This window comes from Bombus bifarius, unplaced genomic scaffold, assembly GCF_011952205.1.
Source record: "Bombus bifarius isolate JDL3187 unplaced genomic scaffold, Bbif_JDL3187 scf7180000010212_frag, whole genome shotgun sequence".
Taxonomy (NCBI): domain Eukaryota; kingdom Metazoa; phylum Arthropoda; class Insecta; order Hymenoptera; family Apidae; genus Bombus; species Bombus bifarius.
The window spans coordinates 1-13273 of NW_022885566.1; the positions used below are offsets into that span (position 1 = coordinate 1).

A 13273-nucleotide genomic window follows, 5' to 3' on the forward strand; every position below is an offset into this window, starting at 1 on the left:
TATTTGTTATGTACCTAGTTAAGAAAACAAATTATTCTGAACAGATAAAGCGTTTAGTAGCTTGTGAAGTATGAATTTTCGAAAACGTAAGTATTTTATATCTAAGTAGTTAAGAAACGCGAGCAAGGGAAATCAAACAAAGGAACAAAGTTTTTTTGTTTAAAAATATTTAATTTGTTGTTCTATTATCCGAGGTTAGAAGCGATAATGTACAAAATCTGAATAAATAAGATTCCTCAATATTATTGAATTTTAATTCTAGGGTAAAGTAATATATCCGCATATTTTATTTATATACAATATGTATAAATAATGATGTGATTTGACTAATTTTGTTGAAAGAATATTTGTACTTTTTACGTAAAACTTCAGTCTTTTACAAACTTTCTTGTAATTAATAAACCAGTAAACACAATATTAATAAAATCTATTAAAATTATAAACAAACTCATAAGTTTTAATTTTAGTCCTTAAAGGTTGAAATATTTTGCCCCAATGTCGAGACACTTGTTTTAATCCAAAACATTACTATACTGAATCGATAATGTTGCATGTGCCACGAAAATGATGATAGTGTCAGATAACTTGTTGTGAAACGAAAAAGCATTGCATGTACATTTTTGTTGTTTTGTTGACCATGAGTTTGATGATCTTTTAAACTTGCCCACAGCTAAGAAATCAAACAGTATATCTAAACGAAATTAATTTCAAATTATTTTTTAGGTTCTAAGCTTTTATCTAATCTTTCAGAAGTTGCAAAATTTATTCCACAAGAGTCTTTTTTATCATAACCAAGTACACATCTTAAAACCATTTAAGTCTTCCTTAGTAATTTCTTCTTATCTTTAATAGTAACGAAAATAATTTAGATGAACGTTTTAAAATTGACACCCTGTATATTAAAAATAAAAGATATATTTTCTTCATAATTGGATAGGCTTTTTACAATGGCAATGTACAAATATCAAAATTGCAATTATACTATAACATATGTATATATATAAGCTTCACATTTAAACACAAGATTCTTTATTATATTTTTTTAATACCAATATTTTAATAATTATAACAAGGGTTTTTTAACAAGAGATGTATAACATTGTATACAAATTTTCAAAAACCTATAGATAATTTCAGTTATGCTCTTGCATCATTAATTGTTGATGGAACTCTTACCTCAATTCCATCTAGTTCCTTAGACATTACTATTTGACAGCCTAGCCGTGACCTGAAATTAAATATTATATAACTGAATATGTCAATAAATATATTTATTGCTATACAAATTAATACTAATACACAATAAGATTTCTATTTATCCATTTGAAAATCAACATTGTAAATATGCTAATTCCAACATATTTGTAATGATTATAGGGTCATAAATAAAAAACTATGAAAATTTATTATAATTTCAGTTTCATAGTATTCAGAGATAGCGATTTGAAATTCTACATTGAGATGCAGATTTCGAAATACCCAATACTAACCTGTTTTTACATAAATTTAAATAGAAAAATTCACTTTATAAAATATTAAAAGGTAATAGAATTAATAATGTGAATGATTTGATACTGATTATTATGAACTAACGTATCTGTTAATTCATATGCTAAATCCAACATGTCTAATTCTTCATCTGTTGGTTTGTCAGGAAGTGCATCATAAACTTCTTTCGAAAACATTAAATGGCACGTACTACAAGTTAATGTTCCTTCACAAGCACCTATATCAATTATATTTTAAGATTACAACATACTTATATAATAAAGTATCAAAAGTTAAAAATAATAAGAATATTAAACTTGATAAAAATGAAAATTTTCAAATATTTTCTACCTCAAAATTATTTATTTTAAATTAAGTAAATTATGCTTCTTTAAAACATACCATATCCATCTAAATCAATTTCATTATTTACTACTATGTCTAATATAGTATCTCCAACTTTCCCTTTTGCTTTGATTCTCTCTCCACTTGCTTTAACAAACGTTATATTTACTCTGAAAATAATATTTATGAAAGATAAAAATTATCTCAATATAATTATTTTCTTTATTTTTTGTGTTTCTTCAATTAATCTTCTCTTAATTATACCTTAATTATATGTATCACTTATGATAATAGAAATAATTTAAAAATAAGATATATTTGTCTTAATAATACATAAATAAAATTCGTATATCATATATTTATAACAGTGTTATATTTTTAGTTGTTCACTGTCAATGTTGTTCTTATTAATACTATTCTATTAATACTATGTTATTTTTCTAGATGTTATACTCCTACAAAGAGAAAAATTTCTTAGACATTATTATTAGCATTATTATTTTGACACCAATTTTATATTGGAAGGTAAGTACTGAAATTCTATTAAAAAAAGAAGGAAAGCACAAGAAAATTTGTATCACTTACTCTTGTTTTTCTGAAAGTGGTTGCGTGGTCGATATTCCTCTTGTTGCCTGCAAAAAGGGCAACGTTGTGTTGCTTGTATATTTTGAATAATTTGATGCAATACCGAGAATTGATCTCGAAAATTTTTGTAATTGATTTACTAACGCCATTCCACTGTCATAAATATCATGAGTATGGGACACCCTGACCGAACACCAGATAAGTATTGCGGAAAATATCAATTGTAGATCAATTGTACTTTGTACAAAAACTTTCACGGCATTCTTCGGCTGCTATACTGGGACGTTCCTTTACTGTGATAGGTTATAAAACGATTCCTAACACAAGTGACGTATCTCTACCGGACACGTGCTCTTCGGGCCACACGTTTTATGATACAAGACCAGCAAAATGATCAATGTGTAATTTTACATATCTTACATTTTTTCCAAATGAAATATTGTTTTTATTAAACGTTTAAAACCTCAGGCAACATTTATTTCATCTGATTTCAGTTTTACAAATATATATCTATAATACATATCTGTATAAATTACGGTCTGGTTATATCAAACAGGGACCGACACTCGCTAGGGAAAACTGCCCAAAAATTGAATCGTAAAAACCAATATGAAAGACAACAAATTTCTCGTTCTGCGGAACAAATAGAAATGAGCAGAATATCTTTATCTTTATCTGAGACATTCAAAGCGTATCACGCATACGCTAAACCTGAAGAAAACTTTCTTGTCTTCCATGTTCATTTTTCCCTTTCCATTTCCGAACGGTTTCTTCTATATTTATTTACATGTTCGTGATTGATGCTATTGACAACATACAACTAAGGGGAAATACGAATAGTAATAGATAGATGTATAATTCATTATGCAATTTTATAGAATTAAATCTTATTTATCTTCAGATATAAAAACTATATTTACCAGCTGAAACACTAACGCATATGCAGTATAATATAATCTACTTAACAATCTCGTTTTAGTTATAATATGTGATTAATTCTTTTGCTATTTCACTATAAACAGTTTCTTGTGCATACAATATTTTTTTATAGTATTCTAATATATTGTTAGATATTGTAAAGAAAGTAAAATACAGTTATTGAAGTTTGGGAACATTCAATGTTAACCTTGCTTCAAAAAATAATCTTTCGAATGAATGGGGAATAGATTTTTAGTATTATAGTTGGTATAATGTCATCATTGTTTACAATGTGTTAGAGTTAAAGAAATGAGACAAATTAATATTTCAGAAGCAAATTCAATATTTAAATGATGTTATTTTAAAATGGCAGATGATATGAATGTTCTTTTTATACGAGGAAATGGAAACGTAATGGTTTTAACATTATTTTAGTACAAGATCTTAGCATAATAGTAATTAACAGTATCCACTACCTTTTAGTCAATTTTTGAAAAATGACATATATGATAATTTGCAATAGTTTGATAATAAAATACTTGTATCAATATTAATAACATATAATTTGCTATCTCAAAAGGATACAGACACAGCCAATGATAATGTTTGGGATGATAGTGCATTAATAGAAGCATATGATAAAGCAATAAATTTAGCAAAAGAAGAAGTTATCAAGCGAATGGGAATGGATGTTGGAAATTCTCAACCGAAAGAAAACCTACAAAATCTTAAGCAGCCTAAACACGCAAGTAAATTACATAAGGTTGTGATTTTGATAGAATATTACAAATTTGATACAGAATATTATTAAATATATTGATTAAGAAGCAAATTATTTTATTTTGCTATTTACTTATATTTATTTGTATACACATCTTTTCTCTATAGAAATGGATCATAGGAGCACCTTATCGTGCAATATACTCAGAGGATGGAGAAATTTATGAAGCTATAATATCAAAAATTTACGAAAACAATGGCACGTGTTGAAGTGGTTACCACTTCTAAGAAAACTCTACATCTGGTCTTTTTTAGTTTTCTCAAGCACTGAAGCCATCGACAGCGTGTAGACAAAAGACTGCGACGAAGTCAGGCCATAAACAGTAGACAGGCGACGTTGGCTTCGGTGTTTTTCAGTTATTAGGTAACACAGCTAGCGTGCGGATCTGGACCAGCTCAAATTGTATTTTTACTTATTACACTTCTATTTAAATATATTTTCTACCTTACAATTTATCCACGTGTTTTCTCTGTTTACACACCGAATAACCTCAACAGCACGTGTGTTGTAAAATTTGTAGGTAATACCTTTAGCATGATGGTTATGTCAATTAAGAAATGTACTAAAAATACATATATATATGAAGTAAAGGCTTTCGCATAGTCTATCACAGTGTCATTCAGCAGGTCCTTAACTGGGCAGGAGTACCTGTCAATGTCTATGGGGAGACCCGTGGGATATAGGGTCATGAACCATAAACGTGCATGTTACTTATTGTTCATTATTAGCTGCTTGGAATATAATTCTCCTCATTAGACGAGTGATTATTACTACATATATCAAGGCAAACGTTTATACATATACATTTATGCACGGGAAATTCTAATACATTGCCTGTAAGGACAGTAACTGAATGGCACTCAGTCATTCTATTAAATGACAAAAATTTCTTTTACTCTGTGTTTAGGCTATGGTAATACAGAGAAAGTCGAGTTGAGTTCTCTTTTAGAATCAGAAGGTTTGCAAAGTCAAATAGCACAACAAAAGAAAGCTTTGGAAGAGAAATTCAATGAAGAGAACGACGAGACTTGTGAGACTAATTTTTCTACAAATGTAAATTCGAAAAAATATAATGTAGAAAAAATGGATTGTGACTCTGAAGAAGCAAATGCGTATAATCACTTCATACCGGGACCATCTTTCAATTCGATGACTGATATAATGCCACCTGCACCTCCTTTACCACCACAATTAATGGCCAAGTAAGTACAATTTAAAAATTCTAATGGAATGCTGAATACTTCTAATATTAATAAGTAATTTGGAATAAGTTTAAGCGGAAGCGAATTTTGAATAATTTTTGAATAATATCCAGTTAATAATTTGTGAAACAAATTAATTTCATTTTATTGTTGGAAACAAATTATGTTACGCCGGGCCTCTCTGCCTGGCCCAGGTCACATACCGCGGGCCAGACGGACACCAGATGTCCGCTTTTCCGTACGGCGTACCCTCAATATCCTTAAGCACCCGCCATAAACCCGAGTCACTTGCCTGCTAAGGTCCTTCAAAACAAACAAACATCTGTGTTCGAAGCATTTCTAAAGACTATTGTCTACCACGGCGGGACAAGGGAAAGTTGGTTTTTCTCACGCACGCTGCAACTTTCCTCCCACTAACCACTTTCTCTCGAGGGCAGTTAAGACCCTTCGTTTAACCAATTAAAAACGAAGCCTATTCCCTCACTCTCCTAAATAACATCGGCACCAACAAATCCGATGGTCCCGTGCGCTAGACACACCCATCCTTAGCTTTCCTCGGACACAGCATCGTCACTCAACTTCACTTCTTCTACATCGTTGGAAAAGTCAACTACCAAGTATACGCTAATGCCCAGCGGGGCAGTCTAAGCATAACGCGAGAGTCGGTCTCGGTATTGTCGAGCATACATTTCCTCTCCTAAATCTCATAGTGCTACGTCCACTAATACACTAAATCTAATTATAAGAGCCCTGCTCTAACGCATATATCTATCTTAGCTTCGTGCGACAAGTTGTTAATTGCTTATTTCTCTACGTCAGTGTAATCTAAGTGCTGGAAATATATAATTTATAATTCTGTGAATCCCAGGGTTATACAACCTCAATCACCCCTATTATCTCAACGGAAATCAGGGGATCGATCAATTCGTGGTGTCGATTGTTATAATCGTAACGGGGATTTACGACCCCCGTTGACGTCTCTCCTCGCGATTACGTCTCCCCGCGATTGGTCGAATAAACAAATTAGTTGGATTTTTCTTTCTTTAGCAGTTTTTGCCAGAGTTGACCTGACGTGCTACTTCAGTTTCCATCTTCGCTTCTCGAAACTTCCAACGTCCTTGGTGTTGGAGTCTCTTTGCCCAGGTGAGTACATAGCTTCTAAATACTCGTCGCTGTTCATCCTTACGAGCCTCTCGAGCTTTAGTTGTCAATTGTTATCGTTAAAGGAAGAGAAGTTCGCGACAGATGTTATCGAACAAATCGTTTATTCTCGAAAAGTTCGAACTTGTTCGTTGCGTTTGAATATATATGGACGGACGCCATTTTTCATGACATCATCATGATTTGTCATGTCGTGAGTATAGCTTTTGACTACCATATGTTTGTGATTTATGTGAAATTTGACCACTATACCGTGATAGAATAATATTTCCAATGAATTATAAATATTTTACATTGTGAATTATAAATATTTGTTACAAATTATATCGTACTTGAGATGAAAATGAACCATATATCTGCTTATGGAATATGAGGTAGTAAATCATTCGAAACATAATAACGATTAATTAAGCACATATACAATAACGTTTACGAATGAATATTGCGAATTATTGTATGGCTTTAATGCGGTATTTAATGTTTTGATTGCAGTCTTTGAAATGGTATCATAGGTGCTGATATAATATCGCGCGAAAAAGGAAAGACCAGTGGTTAATATTGCAGGTGCACCAGTGCATTGCGCTCGTCGAGGGTGGTTTTGACGCTGGTGCCGAGGAAAGGCGCAGAACGTGTTCGATCGACCCGCGAACGTAGCCTGTGCTCATACTGCGACAGAGTTCGTTTCAGTTAGGCTCAGTCGCTGTTTGTCCGTCGACAGCGTATAGTCGCGTCGGCCTACGATTCCTTTTTTCTTCTTGTTTCTTGCGAACTCTCTCGCAACAGCCGTTCTATACGTACGCCGCCAGTATATCGCGTGATCATCGTTCCCGTTGCTTCCCTTACCCTCTCATGTCCTTCGAAGAAGACCTCCCCTTGGTTTTTCCTTGTTTGGAGGGAATTCATCGCTCGGACACATGGACTGCGAAACACGAGGGTTGATCGAGGCATCAGCGTGATGTACTTTTCAGGTTTCATATTTTCTCTATGAGACTTTCTAAGGAGAATTTGGAAGATATACATTTTTAGGAAATAAAGGTTTTTATGGAGTCATCGATAGGTTAGAATTTAATTAACTCTCTTATAACAGGTATTCCAATTTTTTAATATATAAATTTAGTTTCCTCTATGGTGTTAGAGAACATAATGGGGGCATTTTATGATATAACGAATATATTCGTATATATTTTAGTTTATTCATTCGTCAAATTTCCCTAGTAGGCCGGCCTGCAGCTCACATGCAGCACTTAGTAAAAATTTGTTTTGTTAGAGGTTGGCCATTCCTCTTGCTATAAAAATATCGTAGAGTCATATCATATGATAAAGCACCTTCTGAAAGCTAGATGCTCGATAACGAGCCTAATGATTCTCGGTAGTTTGTAATGTCAAGCTTTGAATTGGCGAGATCGCTCTGCTGTCAAACCGCCGTCCAGCGGCGACCACATTCTTTAACCACGTTCAAGGGGTATATCACGCTACAGAAACCATCAAAGGGTTTGCAAGTTAGTTGCCTTTTAGAAGTGGGGCAGTTGGTTGTTACATGTCATCCGTAGTTGCTGGCTGTTCTCCTTAGTCGCCATACATCATAGAGACGACAGTTACAGTCGCCAGTTGTCCTTGCTAATGGTTGCTTGTTGTCGCTAGTTAGTTCTTGTTATCGTTATGTATTCCACCAATCACGTGAAATTTAACGTATGGGATTTTATTCTTCTTTATTCTTTCTGTAGGGAGATTTTTTAAGACGAGGAAAATATAGAATATTTCAAGACGACGGTAAGGTTTGAATTTAAGCAACTATTTTATGATACAACAAAGTGGAAAAACGATTTAATTTTATAAAGTTTAAGGTAATTTTTTAAAAAACTACGAATTTAAAAGATTCAAATAGATATCTTAAACGTAATTAAACCCTCCATATCGTAAGAAATTAAATGAAATTGCGCAAGAAAGTTAATACATTTAATGTATTATTTTAAACATTTATTTAAAAACATTTATTTAAAATTTAAGTGTAGTCGTTGACGCGCGCGCGCCATTCGAAGCATTTGTCAGTTCGTTACATCTGCGGTAAAAGTTGTAACTACGAAGAAGCTTAACATATGGTGCGTCTCAAGACGACAGTAAAAAGTATTAAGAGATTTTTCGAGATTTTTTCTTTTAAGTTTCCAAGTACTTTTTCTATTTAACTTCTTTTTTTTGCATTTTCTCACAATATTCGATAAATAGAGACGAAATATGACAGTTCTTAGTTCGGGGATTTATTGGTTCGAAAGTTACTTCAAAAGTGTTTCTGGAATTCGTGCGGTTAATACTTTTAAACTACTGAGTACGACTTATTCCGTATGGCTGGACAAATCTTTGTTGATACTGTAAGCGTAACTGGTCCGGATATTGTCTTGTGGAGATAGAAAAATACACGAAGTATTGATTGAACTACATATTTTTTTAATTCTTTTTTAATTCTTTTAGTTCTTCATATATTGATAATAGAACGATATTCCGCTACTTTGAGCACAATATAGTAATGTTTAAATAAATAATAAAATTTACGCATTTCGTCTTCATGCGTCGATAAGAAAATGCAAAAAAAGTTAAAGAAAGATGATGCGCAGACGCGAAGTTTAGTCAGCAATAATATTTAAAACCTCTAAAATATATTGTACACATTTATTTGCAAATAAGCTCAATGAAATTAAACTGTAACTGTGTTTCCAATAATGTCTTCGATGTATTGCTCGCCATTATGTCGGATTAACAACTCTAAGTGATCGACCTTAATCACTAAATGGCGGCCGTGATTCAGTGGTATAGCTTTACATATGACGGACATCGCAGGCGCTTATAAGACGTCTATTGTGAAACGTTTCCAATAGCACCGTTTATGGGATGGTGAAATCTGAATATATATATATATCGCTGAAATATATATCGCTTATCACTTGAGTCTGACACGATCGTTTTTAAATAGAATCACAATTTTTTATTCTTTACAAAATCAGTCTATAAAGATTATGTGCAAATAAAATAGATAAATAGATAAATGGTTGTACAAACTTATAAAACAGATATTACAAGTATATCTAAATAAATGATATATTTATAAATTGTAATATTTGATCTAAAGTTTAAATAAATAAAAGAGATACTCGTGACTTACAATAAAAGTATTTTTTTTTCAATTTTTAAACAAAGCAAAAGTGGATAACAATTTTTCAAAATGTAAAAATCAACACAATGGTTGGTTTCTTTAATTAATCAATAACGTTTAAAGTTAATTAATGTCCAGAGTGGTTTGTACATTTTGTATTTCGCCGTATTTCAACGTTCGATGTGTAAATAAAACTTGATGCCTGAAATATCGAAAAAATAATTAAATCCGATCGTTCCGTCGAATTTGCAAATTGTATACTCGTGTAAAATCGAGTGCGCTTGTGTATGCTGATACGAAAAGTGGTAGTATATTTTTCTTTTTTCGATTATCGTTAGCACTTTTTGTGTGGAAAAATTAATTCCGTGAAATGGAAGTGCAATCAATACGGCTTATCACGAAATAATAGCACAACGACGGTACATATTGGTATTGACGTCAGCTTCACAAAATTTCTCGAGTATCGCAGTCGACTATTTGGGTTAAGAATTCATTTTCAAGGTCCTACAAGCACGAGTATCTTATGGATAATGGAAATTTTCAGTGTACATTTTAATAACCATATTTCATATTGCATGCTGCGGTCCAAGAAAAATTCGCAGTTAATATTCTGCTAATCCCTGCTGCTTTTAAAGACCATAAGTAAGGTCCGTAAGGTCGTCCGTAAGGTTTAAAAGATTTCGAGTAGATTTGTATTACGTATTTTATCTTCTAATTTTTAAAGAGAGGGTCGTGTTTAATTAATTGAAAATGACGAAACTGTAATGGGACATTATTATCAAATATTAAACGTGGTTCCATTGGGTACTTTTATGGTCTTTGCGAGATATATATGCATTATACGTTGCTATTAGCAACGCGTAGCGATGAACGATGGAGAGCAGTACCTTCGTTATCTCGTCTCGGTTGTGTACATATCAGTAATGCACAGTACTCGTACTAAATATCTTACAAATTCCATACAGATTTTCAGATTAGTTTCGAATAATACCAACACGACCATGATAGTCACAGTACAGTATTAAATAGTGCCACTATGCATAATACACTCCTAAAATGTTTCTACAAATATATTTGTCCGAATATTTTTGTCAGCTACTATATCCTAACCACGATTTATTAAACAATATATAGATTTAAAAAAGAATATATAACGACATTACTTGTTTAGGCTAGATTGGTTTAACTTGTATAGTTTTAATAATTGTGTAAGATCAAACAAGAACTTATCGTTAGTTTGGCGAGATTTGATTACACGAAGCAACATAATTGCTTTGAAACTCAGGACAGAAAACAATGTCAACCGGTAGACGCGTTTGTCTGGTGAACGTGTAACGCGTAAATAATAGATAGCGACAATCACGCGAACGCTAGTTACAGCTGACTTGGCTTACATTGTAGCATTCAAACTAGAGTATACGAGCCGTAAGCGCTATTGAAAGTTCAAAGGCCGACTAGTGAGCTTCATCCTATCTCATTTTTTAATCAGGCGATGGATCGACGAATCGTATTGATTTCGAGGATTATTATAGTTCTGTGGGAATTTTAAAGCGTGGTTTGTCTAATCTTGTCTCGTTAGCTACAGACTCTTTGGCGAGCAGCCTGAAACTTGATCCAGTTTCGAGAAAATGAAAAATTCGTTTCTTCTCTTTGCTTCCCTGTTCCTTCTTTCCTCCTTTTTCCCTTTTTACATCGCGTTAAGGCCCGTTAAATAATATTGACTGCCGTGGACGCTGGCTGAGAAGTGCACTTTATAACTAGCTTTAAAATCACTGACGTCGATGAGGACAAAGGTAAGTTAGAGGGTCATTTATCTGGGCTGGTGTTATTCGACCTGAACTCTGCAGCTTTTCAGAGCTTCTTTCGTTTTTCTTTTAAGAGCAGAGATGTTAACTGGTCTTTTGTTACGTGTAAGAAGTATGTACTAAAGCTTATTTAGCACCAATTGGTTGCTCAAAGTCGAGATATACATACCTATATTATATTAATACGTTACAGAAGATTAGGCGTTAGTTAGCTTATGAGAATTTATAGTGTGTCACAGATCACAAAAGCAGAATGACTACTTTTTCATAAACGATATATGTATATGAATTGAAAGTTTAACTATTACGCCACATACTTCTCTCGATAAACGTCGTCGAATGCATATTGTTAAGGAATATTAGCCATTTGAATTCAATAGTTTCGAAGATACTAATGCTTCCGTGAAGTTTTTGCAGGCTGTTAATGTTTTATTGAGATACTACAAATTTTGAATAACTTCGATTAGAAATAAAAATCACATTACATTAACGCGTAGAATGTAACGTAACGTAGATAATGTAAATATAAATTATATTACAAGGAAATAATACGGGTAAGTAATGTGAAACATTCTGGTTAAAATTGCATCCTTTGAAGGCTAGGACACACAGTACTTACGAAGTAGATTAAGTACCAAATGGGGTACTTAAGAAAATTCATGTTGTCATTGTTTAATAAACATCTTTAGCTAATAGCCTTCTGCAAAAGCTGGTTTAAGTTATGCTAACTTATTCCTTATTAATTGCAATTATATTGTTCGTATCTCCTAGAGGATTAACAATCCATTTTTATAATGGATAATAAAAGTAAATTTCTATTAGGTTGTCCCAAGTTTCTTTCGTTTTATAAAGAAATGACAGATGCACAACATATTTTGTTTTATGTTATTCTATATTATTTTACATTAAATTGGAAAAAGGTGGATCACACGTAATTCAATAAAATAATATAAAACGAAAAATGTTGTACATCTATTACTTTCTTATAAAACGAAAGAAACTTTTGGAACAACCTAATATTTCTCTACTACGACGCTTTTACAGTGCTAAAATATTTGATAAAAATGTTAAGAAATTCTAATATTGATTTAAGCGTATCGATTTATCTGCTCTTCATATTTAATCAAACAGAAATTGTTAATTATGATTTCCACTTAAAAGCGGATTGCATATTATGAGGATAAATTATCAAATTCATCTCTAATATAGACATTAGAGAATCATTCATAGCCGCAATCCTGTTTACCGCTAACATTCCTGGTACTCAATAATTCATTAGGTGACTGCTTTAGCCGCACAGAATACACCTACAAATAATTAATCGCGATTAATATTCCATCGACTTTTGAAAATCCCTCGTGTGATCTATTTCATGCGATGAGAATACGTATAAATTGAGATTGCGATCGACCATCCTCAGTCGGATAAATCGAGTGATTCAAATTATAACACAAAAAAAAGTTAAAACTAGTTACATTATCTTTTTCAATTTTTATGTATTATTTGGCGGAAGAAACTTTGGTAATTGGTAAGTAAAGTTCACCTCCTTAATGTTAATGATTTTAATATGTTATTAAGCTCAAAGTTCTAAGGAATTTTCTATATATATATATACATATACATAACTGTGTGCGTATATGTATAATATACGTATAACAACCAAAGTTCAGCTCTCAAGTGTACGCAAAACTTTTATGTTCATTTTACGCTATACCAGTATGTTTCATGAATTTGTTTGCTAACAGTATCGAAACAAATAACAAGCAGAGGACGAGCTATACATGAATTGTTTTGCCAGCGTGTACGCTCCCAATATTTTCTATTTGAGAAAACATACTTGTTG

At 32.4% G+C, this 13273-nt stretch overlaps 2 protein-coding genes across 2 annotated transcripts; one reads left to right on the forward strand and one right to left on the reverse strand.

Annotated features, from left to right (window-relative positions):
* Positions 1-895: 895 nt before the first annotated feature.
* On the reverse strand, positions 896-2803 carry LOC117216135 (adrenodoxin-like protein 2, mitochondrial). The gene is made up of 4 exons (XM_033462652.1): positions 2419-2803; positions 1891-2003; positions 1594-1726; positions 896-1228 (listed from the first exon to the last, which is right to left on the reverse strand). Exons 1-4 carry the CDS (start codon positions 2565-2567, stop codon positions 1138-1140), a joined length of 486 nt encoding a protein of 161 aa, XP_033318543.1. The 5' UTR covers positions 2568-2803; the 3' UTR covers positions 896-1137.
* A 663-nt stretch (positions 2804-3466) lies between these two features.
* On the forward strand, positions 3467-5387 carry LOC117216136 (survival motor neuron protein-like). The gene is made up of 5 exons (XM_033462653.1): positions 3467-3747; positions 3917-4099; positions 4225-4319; positions 4615-4637; positions 5025-5387. Exons 1-5 carry the CDS (start codon positions 3703-3705, stop codon positions 5321-5323), a joined length of 645 nt encoding a protein of 214 aa, XP_033318544.1. The 5' UTR covers positions 3467-3702; the 3' UTR covers positions 5324-5387.
* Positions 5388-13273: the final 7886 nt, after the last annotated feature.

Excerpts from the sequence above, each read along its gene's own strand:
- LOC117216135 (XM_033462652.1), bottom strand. The coding sequence starts at position 2,567 with ATGGCGTTAGTAAATCAATTACAAAAATTTTCGAGATCAATTCTCGGT. Across the intron at positions 1,727-1,890 it reads AATTGATTTAGATGGATATG|GTGCTTGTGAAGGAACATTA; the intron begins GTATGTTTTAAA and ends TAATTGATATAG. Across the intron at positions 1,229-1,593 it reads GCATATGAATTAACAGATAC|GTCACGGCTAGGCTGTCAAA; the intron begins GTTAGTTCATAA and ends ATTTAATTTCAG.
- LOC117216136 (XM_033462653.1), top strand. The coding sequence starts at position 3,703 with ATGGCAGATGATATGAATGTTCTTTTTATACGAGGAAATGGAAAC. Across the intron at positions 3,748-3,916 it reads TTATACGAGGAAATGGAAAC|GATACAGACACAGCCAATGA; the intron begins GTAATGGTTTTA and ends CTATCTCAAAAG. Across the intron at positions 4,100-4,224 it reads ACGCAAGTAAATTACATAAG|AAATGGATCATAGGAGCACC; the intron begins GTTGTGATTTTG and ends TTTTCTCTATAG.